The 14,468-nt window shown below is 37.9% G+C and overlaps 1 protein-coding gene across 50 annotated transcripts in view; it reads right to left on the reverse strand.

Annotated features, from left to right (window-relative positions):
* Positions 1 to 236: 236 nt before the first annotated feature.
* Positions 237 to 14,468, reverse strand: part of RIMS1 (regulating synaptic membrane exocytosis 1) — a 291,550-nt gene continuing 277,318 nt past the window's right edge. For all 50 annotated transcript variants that reach the window (XM_060752859.2, XM_060752857.2, XM_060752858.2 and 47 more), the window contains 5 exons: positions 11,483 to 11,624; positions 8,827 to 8,939; positions 5,265 to 5,366; positions 3,180 to 3,319; positions 237 to 2,491 (listed from right to left, as the gene is read on the reverse strand). In XM_060752859.2, coding sequence (XP_060608842.1) covers positions 2,273 to 2,491; positions 3,180 to 3,319; positions 5,265 to 5,366; positions 8,827 to 8,939; positions 11,483 to 11,624 — 716 coding nt within the window. In that variant the 3' untranslated portion in view covers positions 237 to 2,272. The remainder of the gene's footprint in view (positions 2,492 to 3,179; positions 3,320 to 5,264; positions 5,367 to 8,826; positions 8,940 to 11,482; positions 11,625 to 14,468) is intronic.

Below are 14,468 nucleotides of genomic sequence, written 5' to 3' on the forward strand. Positions count from 1 at the left end.
CACACCCAAATACAGTAAAATAAATGGGCACTTTGCTAATTATTGCCTTACTTTCTGGTGTACTGTAGGTTGCTTCATAGGGAGTGGGGTGTATGGCTGTGGGAGGATTTTGGCCACTTCATGTTTGGAACAAAATTCATATCTCAACAAAGGAAGTGAGCTATCCTAATGGGTTATCAGGATTCAACTCTACATAGGCGACCTTGACATTATTGAACACAAAACAATGACTACACTGAACATGAAAAGGAAATTTTATTAAACATGTCTACATAACATGAGTTGGAAGTTTCATTTAAAAGCACAGGGAAATGTTAAGACAAGTGGTCAAAATAGAAAGGTACTACCGAATTATCATTAGTTTATTTATTTGGCCACTAAAAGACAGAAGAGAATCTAGTAGTGCACCAATGCTTCAGTTCTTCCTGCTCAGCAGGTCGAGCAGTAATCAATCTGTTCCCCATGGAAACATGGGCAGAATAGTTCTGGCAATATTAAATAATAATAACAATAATAAATAGTTCACTTGGTGCAGGCAGTTATGTCTATGAAGGAAAACTTAATTGTGTCCACAGTTTCTACATGTGTTACAGCCCCACAGTAGGAATCTACACCAAAATATTTAGTAGAAGGAATTTGGTCCATACTACATCACGTTTTCCATACGGTAAAAAATAAAGTCCATCAATAGACATTTAGCACCAGACTAACTGACAGCCTGGCTAAAACCTGCAAAATGTCTATAAGAAAAAATGGATGGCTTAGATTTCTTGGTTACTTCATTAGAGTAATTATGAGCAAACTGTACAAGTACATGCAACATACAACCTGGCCTATGTGGAACTAACATACATTATTAAATAATCTCTTTTGTTTGTGACTTTTTCCTCTTTTTCCTTTTCCTTTTTTCTATTTCTTTTGCATTTTTTTTTACAAAAACGTGCATGCAGCTTTGAACAGTTCCAAGTCATGCTGCTCTATTTTGTGAGATCACCATAAAAGGAAGGAGAACTTTTCAATGCACCTGCACATTCTGCAGGTTTTTTTTAGCACATTTACAGAAAAAACACAAGGGATTTCAAGGCCAAGAAAGAACCAAGATGAACAAAATGCAAGGGTTTTTTGTTACCATACCCCCCTCCCTTAAACATAAAATCATTTTTGTTAAAAATCAAGCTTTGTGCTTGCATCAATCTCAAATAAACGTAAACTGAAATTTGATAAAAACATTAGTAAGTGCAGAATATTCAACTGGAATTTCCAGTGACAAACTGAACAACTCATACCATGCTCGAACCAGGGCACACAAGTGTGTCAAAAGTGACACTTGGATCACCCGAGATGCCTGGGTACAGTTGAAAGTGTTGGATGCCTAACTCTATTTCTGGTCCACATTGGGAAAGTCAATTGTACATTTACACGCATGAACATTAAGACTTTTGTCACGGGCCTGATATGCTTTATAAACGTAATTGCCAATGTCAAAACAAAAAAAAGCTTCTTTTTATCAAGTCTTCAGCAATAGTTGCAGTTGCAGATTTCCTTCATGCAAAATCATGGTCAAAACATAAAAATAATGATGTATAATGCAAAAATATTCACTTTTTACAATGGGAAATTAGGATATGCTCTAAGACATAGTTCAACAAAACAATAAATTAGTCATTTATTCTGGTTTTCCATCTGTGTTAGGACTATGAACAACCAGAAAGAAGGGGTGATGTGGCTATTATTGGCATCATATGATAATTTTGGCAGGTGAACACTTCTGGAGATGCTTACAGAGATGTGCTTCAGCCCTTTTTGGTTTGTTTTAGAAAAAGAAAGGAAGGGTCTCTGTTAGCATTCCGACATTTTTTACAAAACAGGCAGGATAACACAGCGAAAGCAAGTTAAACACGAACAAACACCAGGAAGTTAACACTGCTTCTGGTCTCCGTGAAGAAAAGAAAAAGAAAAAGAGCGGGAGAACTGTCAAAAGAACATGTGGTTCCAGTTTAATTTTGAAAGGTCCCTCCTCATTATGATTATCAGAAGAATTGGGGACACTTTGCTAGATGGACTGACTCTATTTTCATATACTGCTTTGTTCGGTCAATTTTAGCCACCCTTTTCACACAGAGGCATATTTTTGGATAAACTACTACAGGCAAAACTGAAGTGATGATTGTCTCTGTTCAAAAGTGCTCCTCGTTGTTCTAAGTAGTTTTTCTCCCTGTTAGTTATCCTGGGTGATAATCACTTCATTGAGGAGCTCCTGTTATTGTGTTCACTAAGACCGAATGCAGGGAGGCCCAGTTGAACTTTCCAGAGATGACTGGGAGGCCCTGCGAGTCAGAGGAGTCAACGTTGAATCCACCAGGGAGGATGGTGGAAACAATTTGTACCAGCCAATCACTACGCTGGATAAATCAAGTTCTTCCAGCAAGATTTGTGCAACTCCCATGAAACATTTGTGATCCATTCGACCATAATCTCCCCAGACTATCACCTGGAAAGACAATAGAAAAAATCAATAGCCATCTAGGTAAGGAGTTGGCAACAAGAATAAAAAGGCAATGTCATTTTTCATGGTGCACAATGACTTCTAATAAGAATCTAGACCTTTCAGCCCTGAACCTGACGTCACTCTGCAGTAAGAAATGTCAATCCATAGTGAAAGCCAACAAAATGCCTATAAGCAGATGGCATTGTTGTTAGTCCGACTGCTGAACAAAATCACTTTACCTTTATAGCAAATGCGAAAAGCACTTTGATCTTCTTTGTGTCAGCTTTGTCTACTAAATCTAGAAACAAGTCCCCACACTTTAATGATATGCATTAGAGCAGTGGTTCTCAACCTGGGGTCCCCAGGTGTTTTTGGCCTTCAACTCCCAGAAATCCTAACAGCTGGTGAACTGGATTCTGACCAACAACATCTGGGGACCCCAGGTTGAGAACCACTGCATTAGAGATTCTTACGTATTAGGAAAACATAACCTATTGTTAATTAAATGTTAACTAATTATGATGGATTGGTCACAAGCCATTGGATTAACAAAGGATAGCCAAACAGCACTATAACAACATACTGTTGGTATATTTTGTGTCTGAAGACAGAAGGGCAATGAGAACACTGGGCACATCATTGCTGGAGGTTTGTAAATTAGAGCCTGTGATAAGAACCAATAATTACTGACCTGAAGGACTTTTCCATGAGGACTTTCCTCAAAAACTAGTGTTTGTTGATATAAAGGATCAAGAGTTTTCCTGGCAATTCTTGTCTTCTTCTTGGCTACACAAGCCCCATTTTCCAACAGGTATACTTTAACATATGGAGCTGGAATGTGTTTTAAGAAATGTCAGTTTCTAAGTCTTAAGTGACGGATCACATTATTATCAAGATATTTATAACAAAATAATAAAAACATAATGAAATTGCCCATTTAAAAAATATCACAAGTACTCTGGAAAACAAAGCATGTTGAGAACAATATGAACAAAAAGAAGATAACAAGTAACTTTAACATTTTTCCCCATGGCGAGACAGATATTGAAAACCATACAATTTCCAAAGTTTCTTCACAATTTGGGACGTAATCTGTGCCAACAAATGCATGTGGTTTTTTGGTGCAGTAAACTCTGCCGCCTGTAGAGGAAACAGAATTTTCTGCACATAAAACAATATTTCTACATTGTTTCATGCACAAAACACTATTTTTCTGCACATAAAACAATATTTCTACACTGTTTCATGCACAAAATGTTATCTTCAACACAGATGAATTACCTGCAAAATTTGTGCAGAATAAATCTATTATACCATATTCTGCATAGAAATGTAATGTCCTCTTTAGAAAATGCTGTTTCCTGCATAAAACAACCACACGCAAAATTTTGCACAGAATAAAGCCTGATCTTATAAGATTTTCAGCCCAAAAAGATTCTCATTGATAAATGATTCTTACTAATATTTACAAACACATATGTATCCATTTTCAGAATATTTCCAAACATTGATTCGATACCCAGCCGTAATACAAGTATTTATTCCAAAAACTATATATTTAAAAGTATAGCATATGTTGGCAGCTGCTCATTGTTTGAAATACACAGGAGATTTTTCTTTTAAGAAAAGATTGGCGAGAGTTAGACTATTTATGAAATAGGAAGAAATGCTTAAAAAAAGTTGGTGTTCTCACGAGGCGGTATTGTTTTAGCACAAAAGTACTGAGCTGGAAAATGATTTCCCTCAAGTAGATGTTCTGAAAACAGTATTTTCATTATACCAGTGAGTGACTCTGTTTATGAGTTTTGTTCTCCTAGCAAGAAAATGGCAACTTATTCGCTTGCTCAAAGGACCTTTGTGTCACTAAAAAAAAACTAAGCTTGGTACCCCTAATGTATTTGCTTTGCTTTTGCCCTGTAAACTTTTTGATGATGCAGTTATAGGAGACTTTACTCACATCATAATAAAGTTTCCTCCTAGTTCTAATATCATACTAAGGAGACTTGTTCCATGACTATTTTAAAGACTGAACAATATAAAATTCCTGCCTTTCAGCATGACTTCTAAAGAACTGACTGGCAATGTTTATTGAATGTCTGGTCTCTACGTTGCTCCTGATAGAGATGAAATTATAAAATGGACTTATATATGCTGGTAAGCCAGTGAAGGATGTGAATTGATGATAAAGTTGTACATTTCTGCTAAACTCCAAATCATCCATTCAACAGTTCTGTATCATTATACTTTGTTACATAATTTTACTTAATGTGTCGAGTTATCCGCCACATACACACACTGTTTCTAGGATTACAGAGCTCTCTGTAGCAAGAAAATGGGGAAGGGCAAACACTTTCCTTCAGTCACTTTTTGCTACCACTTCCATTATTCTTGGGAATTGTCTTAGAAGATTGGATGAATAGGGCACATCCAAATTGGTTCCTCCAAACCAAATACACTCCAAGCTGCTCCTTGTCTTCTGCAACAAACAATAGGAATTGCAGCAGAATGGTAAATGCTGCAATTTCCAGACAACACATGAGATTTCCAGTTTCTTGTTCAAACATTAGACTGACAGCAAAAGAAATTGTGGGGAAAATAATATCGATGAAAAAAAACTGGTAGCAATTAGTGGCATAGGCCACTAATATTATAGGCCACTTATAAGATATTATAAGACCAAGAAGTCTTGACACCAAGCACAGCACTATCACAATGGATTGATAAAATGTCTTGCAGATCAGAAAATCCAACATCCATTATGAAAGGATGTACTTACCAGGGGTAGATTTAGAACCAGGCTTTTGTGTTAGGCCCCGGGCTCTGATGACTTCTACTTCTAACTGGCCTTTCTTGTCCACCATTCCAATCTGTATATCACCTAAAAGAGGATATGAAAATATCTGTATTATTAGTATCATATTATTAATATCCCTCCGTGAATAACAGTAGAATTATTCACAGCATAAGTACTGTTTTAAAGTATTGCATTGTACACTATTATTGTACAATAAAACTTTTTTTAATTTTCAAATGTATTTTACTAACACCTTTAACCTATTATTTCAGCAGCTGATGAAGACATTATATTTTACCAAGTCCATACAATAAGTCAGAGGATGATTATGGCTCAAACTACTGCAGAATTACTGTGCTATGCTGAGATATACAGGATTGCAACTAGTGCCTCTCCAGATCTTTGTGCTATACCTCAACTGCAAAGCTTATGGGTTTTACTGGGTGGCAACACTGAAAACAGCACTAGTCTAGTCAACGAAGATTCCAGCAATCTGGTACTGTGAAAAAAAGAGAGCTAAGCTCAAAGGCATCCAAATTATTGTTGATGATCAACTTCTTTATTCCTTGGCCCCCGTCTCCAGAGTCTGGAGATCCCTAAAATCCAGGTTTATTTACAAGGAAGGAAAAAGTCTTTATTTGAGAAAATATTAGTGCATACAAATGTTTCCCACAATAGCAACGGATCACCTATTGAACAACCAGCCTGTCTGAACATCACCAATGAGATATGGGGCACATCTACACTGACCACGTAGGTCAGTTGAAACCAGTTTGGGAGGAACCATTTTCACTGTGTGGATGATTAGACTGAGAGGTCTGGAATTGGTTTGAGGTCAGAAAGACCATGAAACCTGGCCTAAAACCACTCTTCACCCCCCCCCCTCATTTCCAGGATAGATGCGCACGTTCTGGAGACCTAGGAAGTGAAAAAGGGGAAAGTGGCAGGAATGAAAGGGATCAATTACTCTTCTTAGGAGGTCAATTAACCCCCTGCTAGCTAGTTATTCTTTTGGGGGATTTTTTTTTTTGGCATTCTCCCAACCCCGTGTTCTGAATTTTACAAAGTGTTTCATAAAGGGCGGGGATCTACAATGTGCTTAGCATTCTGCTGAGCTGATTTCTTCCTTTGATCTGGGATGTATTGGGCTCTGTTGTGGTCCTGTGAGGTTCACAAGCCCCTCAGAAACTGCCCTATCATGATCAGTGCTAATGTTGGCAATCACTGGAATGCCCTTCCAATAAATAATGTAAACTCTAGCTTGTCCCAATAGATACTTGTGACTCACACAAATGATTTTTAAGAAAAGAACTATCTTAGGTATTGAAGAGGTGAATTTATTATTTCCCTAATGTGAAACTTTGCTGCATTTATGAAAGGAGAAAAACTAGTATGTCTTACAGATATGCATAAACAACATGCCCAAGAGAGCTGTATTGTTCAAGACTTGACAGAGAAACCAGCAGGATCTCTCTCTCTCTCTCTCTCTTGGAAAAGATCATCACTTACTGATACTCAGTTATATACATTAAAACACACATTCGAATTTGTAAGAAAATATTCTCAGTGAAGTCCCAAGTGTCTGCACAGTGTTTCTTGAAATCTTTCTTGCTAATATTCCTATCTTACCAGGCATCAGCAGGGGGTGCAATAGACCTTTTCCATCTGGAACAGATTCAGATCTCATATATATGAGGAAGCTTCTAAAAATATTCCTTCTAAGGGAAAAGGGTCTGTGTTGGTTTTCTAGGTTAGAATTTCCCCAAAGTCCATGAAAAATTAAAGGTAGCAAAAGATGGAAAGAAAATATCACTAAGAGATCTTATTGTTATTTTTTTTCATAAGCTATATATGAAATGAATTTAGAAATGCATTGACAAATAAACAGGTTATTGGTGATTTTATATGCAATCTTGCATGTGGTATGAATTTCTAAGGTGCATTAGGTAGCACAATGTATCCAGGGATTTTTTTCAAACTCAAACAAGCTAATCAGTTGGTTTTTATCTAAATGAATAAGAGGATGGAAAATCCTCCAGAGGTGGTCCATCCATCCATCCATTCAGTCCTTCATCATCCCAAGTAGCTGGTATGACTGGTGCTGACCAAACATGGAACCTTTTCAGTGATAGTTACATATTCCTCACAAAAAAGAGAGAATGCATAATAAAAAGAGGTCAAAAGAGCAGTACACATTATCTCCATAAACTGATTGATATGCACAGGTTCAATTTATAGAATCATAGAATCATTGAGTTGGAAGAGACCTCATGGGCTTCCAGTCCAACCCTGCCAAGAAGCAGGATATTTAAAAATATTAAGATCATTTAAACAGAAATCTACCCCCATTTCACTGTAGTTGGAAAGGCAAGGTTCCTGCTTAGATCGGCTGTCCAGGCCTTAACCTTTGCTAAGCAATGCCAAGGCCCTTGTCCTTCCTCCTGGTCCTTTGTGTTTAATTGGAACTTTGATGGCATAGCTCTTCAACAAAGGGTTGACTTCAGAGAGAACTATCTGCTAACAATCCTACAAATCAAGGGCTGCTCTAAATACATCTTGTCTACTTTTAACTCAGAGATCATTTGAGGCGGGTGGAAAACCAAAAGCATTGGTAAGACCTTCTTTGTCTTCCTTCCCATGTTTCCCAGGTCAACACTGTCTCAGCAGGGAACAGTCGGCATTACAGAACAGCCATTTCCCCCCCTGAAATTCTCCCCATGTATGCATTTCTTTTAAATGAATGGAGTCTCATATAATTCTGTGATGTGAATAAGTACCTCCAGACTCCAAGTGATGGCTCATACACTTGATTATTTCCCTGTACACAACTAGAAAATCAGATGGAAGAATGGGCTTCTCATGTTGCTGGCATGCTACATTTCTGCATGGGTATGCTAAAGATTTTCACTAGTGCACATCAAGAGCACGTGGGAAAACCTGCTGGATTATTCTTAAGGATACAGCATTTAACACACAAATGAAAAGGTTTGCTATCTAATTCTACTATGAATTCTAATTGTTAATTAGATTTCGCAGCATATTTCCAACCTGATCCTCACAGTGATTTCTTAGAAGTTATTCCTATCGAGTTGTTTGCCTTTCCTCTTGCTCTTCTCGCCATATGCTCATTCAGAGAAGATAGGTAGCAGCAACAAGGTCCAGTAACTTCAGTAGCCTTAGTTGGTGTCTAATCACAGCAACTCTTGATGTTTGTTCTACAATGATCAACCAGTTCCTGATAATCTAGTGGTGACACATTGTGTCAGAGCACAGGTAAATTATTTATCTTCACCACAGTTCTTAGAATCCTTCCAATCAACATGGCTACTTAGAAAATCTGTATTTGTCACCCAAGAAAATAATTTTTACACATTCCAAACAAATGGAAGTTTCCAGATATTGTCCTGCATACATAAGGTCACTACAGAATCAGAAGAACTATTTTGACAAGAATAGGATAGAGACATATGGAGGAAGCATAACCTATGAATGGCACTCTCTCATAAAACACGTCACTTGCAAAGGAGAAAAAAATCTATCTTACCCATGGCAGGGGTCGCTAAAGTTTGTCGACCTACTAGCTGGGCAGGTCCCAATCCATCAAGAAAATCACTGAATTGACTGTCAGCACCCAGTCGGACTCCAGGAAATATTAGGCTGCAATAAAACAAAGAGCACAAAAACCAAAAATGACCACAATTGTTTTAGGATTTGTATTGTAGACAAGGCTCTACTTTTTCTAGATGGGTATCCCTGAAGAAAATAAATGAAATAAAGAAAGAGAACAATATGTTTTTTTCACTCATACTTCTTGAGGAGAATGTTATGATAACAACAGACTACTTAATGGTGTGGTCTTTCATCATGAAGGCAAGACTGCATTTATGGGAATGTAATATATCCTGAGTGTAGCTAGATAAAAGGAATGAAAAATATGTCATGTTTCATACATATTTCATGTACATATGAACTAGTCCATTCCTGAGAAGAAGAGATAGAGCCGAAGATCCATCACACTGTAACAATAACCACTTCTACTCAAGTACCCCTGGCCAATCACATGATTTTGCCACTTGAGGTAGAAAGTCCTGTAAGTGCCTCTCCTCCTCCTTTAATCATGTGTAGATAATTAATCAAATAAGTAGCAATTTTCTGCCAGTTAATGATAGACCAAATCCATTCCTTGAGTCAACTGATCTTCAATGACTAACTGATGGGTCCAGTCCTACATAGCAGAAACCAGAAGTCTGCTCAGGCTCAAAGCCCTTGTCAAATGTGTCATTAGATGGAGTTTAATCAAAAGGTTGCAGCTTATTTTTGCATTTCATTGCATGTGATCATAATGGGATGAATCGTATTTCTTAGACGGTTTAGAGAAGAATGGTCAAATAGTGCTTGCTGCAATTTTAATATGAAACTGCAAGAACAACACACATTTTGCAATATATCATCCATTTAATCAGCACTACTTTATAATGAAGTCTTTATCTATTGAAGCTGCCTCTAGCTATCCATCAGATTCTGATCATTCTCCTTGAACGTACTTTTAAATGGCCATTTCAAAATGTAGCTTAGCTTTTGCCAAACACACACCTGTGTGCAACTGTATTAGAAACTTGAGAAAAATTGTTAGGTGTTCCAATATTTAATGTAAAATGATGGCACCTTGGATTAGCTCATCCACCTCATTAAAGAGAGATATGAAGATGGTAAATCTGTCACTCATAAAACAAGCATTTAGCACTGTAACCAAGACTCAATTTGAACCTTGGGCAGTCAAGGTTTACCAGAATTTTCTGTGGTTCTTAAAAAAATAGCAAACTCTGAAGATATGTAAAATTCATTTTCTTTTTCCCCCCCCTTTTTAATATAATTTTTATTGTGCATTTTAATATTTATAAACAAGACTGAGCGAGTGCCGGTAGCACTCACCCTAAACATAACATCATAGACACTGAAAACATCCAAAACATTCGAAACATCGTAAACATCACAACATCAAAACATCAAAAATCCAATCGTCAGAGCTTCAAAACCGTGGTCATTTTCTTCACTGAGTCCAGATACCCTAGTTCCCATCCATCCAGAGTGGAATATTGTGGGTTTTAGGTTGAGGCTGTCACAATTCTGTCTACTGTCCACACGTTTCTAAGTTAAGCTTTTGTGCACCACCACCAAGACTAGAACAGGTACACAGGTATATGGGTGAAGACAGGTCACAACTTGTTTACTGGTTATAGCTGAAAAGGGTTGGCAGCCAAACATGGGTCCTGGACTGGAGGGTCTGACAGCCCATTTACTTGAACGACACCATGGGAAGAATCACTGTGAGTACAGGAATCGCATACTAGAGCCTGTACTGGCAACGTACGATGGGGGGCATAGTGCAGGTTCCCGTTTAGGACTATACCGGTATACCTACACCAACACTCCCCTTGTGATACTCTGAGAACTTCTGAAAGGAGGGAGAATATGGCATACCAGATCCAGGACCCATGCCAACCACCCCCCAAGTTGTGTCAATGACAATTAACAAATGGCACATAAGACACATGACACAAGACACAATGGGAGGGGAAAGCTCAAAGGCAACTGACCAAGAGAAGCAACGTGCTATCTAATATAGCCAGCCAGACGGGAGGAGGCTCCCTTTTAGCCCACCTCTACTGGAATCAATCAGAGAGAGACAAGAGGCTCGTCCTGATTGGATGCCAGCTTTGCTGTACATTGGGCATGCACAGAGCACTGCATGCTGGGAGGAAGGAGCCTCCCTCACAAGATGGCACCGGAGAGGAATGCTCAATGCCAAAAGCTAACTGCCTGGTAAGTCAGGCAGGGCTTATAGCAATGGCTGGAGGCTTCCATGTCAGTGGGATAGTGGATCTGGAATCTAACCTGAACTTTAAAGGAGCTATTTTAAATTCCTAAATATATTTTGGGTGTAAGAGTCAACACCTTGGATAGTTTCTTTAAAATTAATACCCCTTCAACATGAACACCACCAGCAACCATTGGAAAAGCACTGTTGCTACTGCCTGCCTCTAAAATTTTGCCTATCCCTGTATTTTTAGCATTGAATTCCCTCCCAATACAGCACAGTGAACAGAAGCACTTGAAGGAAAGATGATTGGCTTCTGGCCTCTTGACCTCCTCTGCCTGAAAGGCCAAAATGCCCTTGAATGCATGTGTAGCCAACTTACTTTCCCTCTGAGCTGTAACTGTTGATACTTCCATCATTGGATTCCCGACTTGGCTGCCGGACCATACGGCTTCTCATTTCTGCAGCCATCCCAGTTTCTGTGCTTCTTTGTATCGTGCTTTTTAGCTTCTTGCTGCCCGTCTCTACAAGACATCAGAAAGAGAAGCAAAAGTAACAACAACCAACAGAAACAACAGCAGCAAAGTGTTAATGCAGAATTGAATTCTTAAGGCCTAAACATACATATAATTTGCACCAATTCTATACCCACTTACTTGGCAGATAGTTCCATCAACTGCATTGGGACTGGGTTTTAAGTAGATATGCATAAGACTGAAATTATGGTCGATGATTCAGTTTTTCCATTAATTCATCTACTGCTCTGAAAAAAAGCATTGTTTTGACGTGCCATTTTTTTCATTATGGGAAAAAAAATAATGCATTTTCCTATTTTTATCTAGTTGTGTTGCTTATTTCCACTGTGACATATTTCCACTTGCTGTGTTGATTTCTTTTTTTACCAGAGGAAAACAAATTCAACTGCATAACTCAGTCTTTTCCATACTTGAACTGTTGCTTGTATTAGTTGAACATATGTTATAGATGTCAGGATAGATATGCATCAAGGCTTTTTATACTTTGCATACATATGTCATTGATAACAGAGGGTAATCCTTCATGCACTAAAATTAAGTGGCAAACTACTCTCGCTCTCTCGCTCTTAGTGCTAGACTGCATATTTTTCAACTGTTCCTATTGCCATTGTTCCTTTTCAATAATTTTTTAAAGTCCCAGTTTCTCTCTTGCCTCCCACTTTCCAGCTTTGTCCTCAGCTTTTCTTCAATGCTGCAAATTCTGAGTTCACAGTGCAAATGTAGTTTCTACTCAGTTGATTCAACAATGGAGTCTTGCTGTCTTCTAGCTTTCTTCCTCATTGATAATTCTGGTCATCTTGACCATGCTTTGATGTTGCTTGACTAAATGCTTCAGTCTTCATCTCTGAAATGCTGTAGGGGCTGTCAATTCAATTCATAAATTAGAACAGGACTTTTTAGGTTCTGTCCCAGTGAATCTTGAAACCTCTCTCAGGTATATCAGAGAATTGTATGTAAGGAGTTCAGGAGAATACTTTCTGAAAAAGCTGTGTGTGACATATGCTTCTCTATTTTTCTGAGGCAATGGTGAGGCTCAACAGGCCTAGCTGGAAGCCTCCATCCAATGATATTTTTGCCATGTACCCCAAAATCCTTTGTAATAACATAGTTACCATGGTTGACAACCAGAAGTTCTCCTTAGCAGAGATTGAGCTGAATAGTTATCTGGTGGCAGAAATCCTGAAGTCCACTGGCCTGGGTGAGTTGAATGTACATCTTTTAAAAAATATTCACACTATCCCTTAAGCGGTAAGGTGTGAGTTCCTAGTTCCTGATCATAAGGTAGTTTAGAGATGAAATTTCAACTTCTGTTACTGGCCATTATTGCATTGGAGAGGACTAACCAGAGACTGGTTACAAATTGGCAGAATGGGAAAGAGTAGTTCAGCATTATGCAGCCATATGATAGAGTAGCTAGTAGGACACTATCTGATCCTGAACAAACAGCTCCCAGATCTCTACTTAGAGGTCTCTATTTTCCATGCAACAGAGCATAGCAGAAAAAATTAGCCTTGCAGCAAACTATCTGAAAATAAACCACTTTAGTTGCTGTGGTGCAGAGTTTGGAAGTAAAAGGTTCCATGTAATATAATGTTGCCTTCAGGGCAAAGTGGGCTTAACAAAGTTACATTTCAAAAATAATGCATACCATGGGAATGATATGGCTTGATTTCTTTGAGGCAAGTAACATTCCCGTTAATTTTCATGGTTACTTTAGACGGATCCTCTGGAGGGAATGGCTCATATTTTGCACCATTCAATTATCACTTGCAAGACTTCCTTTCTGCCTCCTTTTTTTAAAAGGTAGCAAAAAACAGTGGATACCAAGACAATGAGAAAAATAGGAGCAACGAGTTACTCAGTTTAAATCAAACATGCAGGATAAAGTGAAATACAATAAGAATCCAACAGAAGAACATTGCTCTTGCCACCCATTCTTGAGGAATGGGGTTGACGAAGGCCAAGGGTACCTAAACAGAACCGTTAAACACCTCAACAACTTTTTTCATTCTCTTGCTTAGAATTCTAGCAAATATAAAAATTAAACATCCATGCATCTAATATACATTTTATGGGTGAAGGCATGAGGATGGTGACAATGATTATGATGATAATGAAGAAAAAATAAATTATTTCCCACAGGTTCAATTTGATGACAGATATGTGCCAGGTATTTCAATAAAACACTTGATAAAATGTCTCCCCATCTGAGCATGTCATTAGCAACAAAGTCACATTACTACCTATCCACTGAATTAAGGTCCACTCTGTTGATTTCTGTTTCATCAACTTTAGTGTGTGATATTTATCTGTAAACTCACAAAACTAGGCATATACAGTAGTCAGCTATATTGATTGCCAAATAATTTCCACCACTTTTGACTGGATATTACTCTATCTGCTGAAATTTACTGCAAATATCATGATACTCTGTTTATATTACTATTATAAAATGAAAGCAAAAAATCTGAAAGTAAGTCACAGAGCCAACTTCAGTGCAACTTCTTGTCAACATTTTTTTTATTTTCCTTTTTCTATTTACAAATATAACTCAGGTGAAAATGAGAAGTCTAAAAGAAACAAATATCAAAACTGCCACTTTCACGCATTTAATAGGAAAAACCCAGTGCAGCACAGTACACAAATGATGTATGTAGAATGCAAGAGTTAACTGAGATTGCAACTAAACCAGTACTAATTTCTGATTATGCCTGTATTTTATTCACAGATTCCATGATACCACAGTGTTGTTATATTTTGTATTATTTAAAGAAACTGCGTGTATAGCTTACCTAACTGCCAAAAATGGCACTCATCATGACATAAGCATAT

Source organism: Anolis sagrei, chromosome 1 (assembly GCF_037176765.1).
Source record: "Anolis sagrei isolate rAnoSag1 chromosome 1, rAnoSag1.mat, whole genome shotgun sequence".
NCBI classification, from domain to species: Eukaryota; Metazoa; Chordata; class Lepidosauria; order Squamata; family Dactyloidae; genus Anolis; species Anolis sagrei.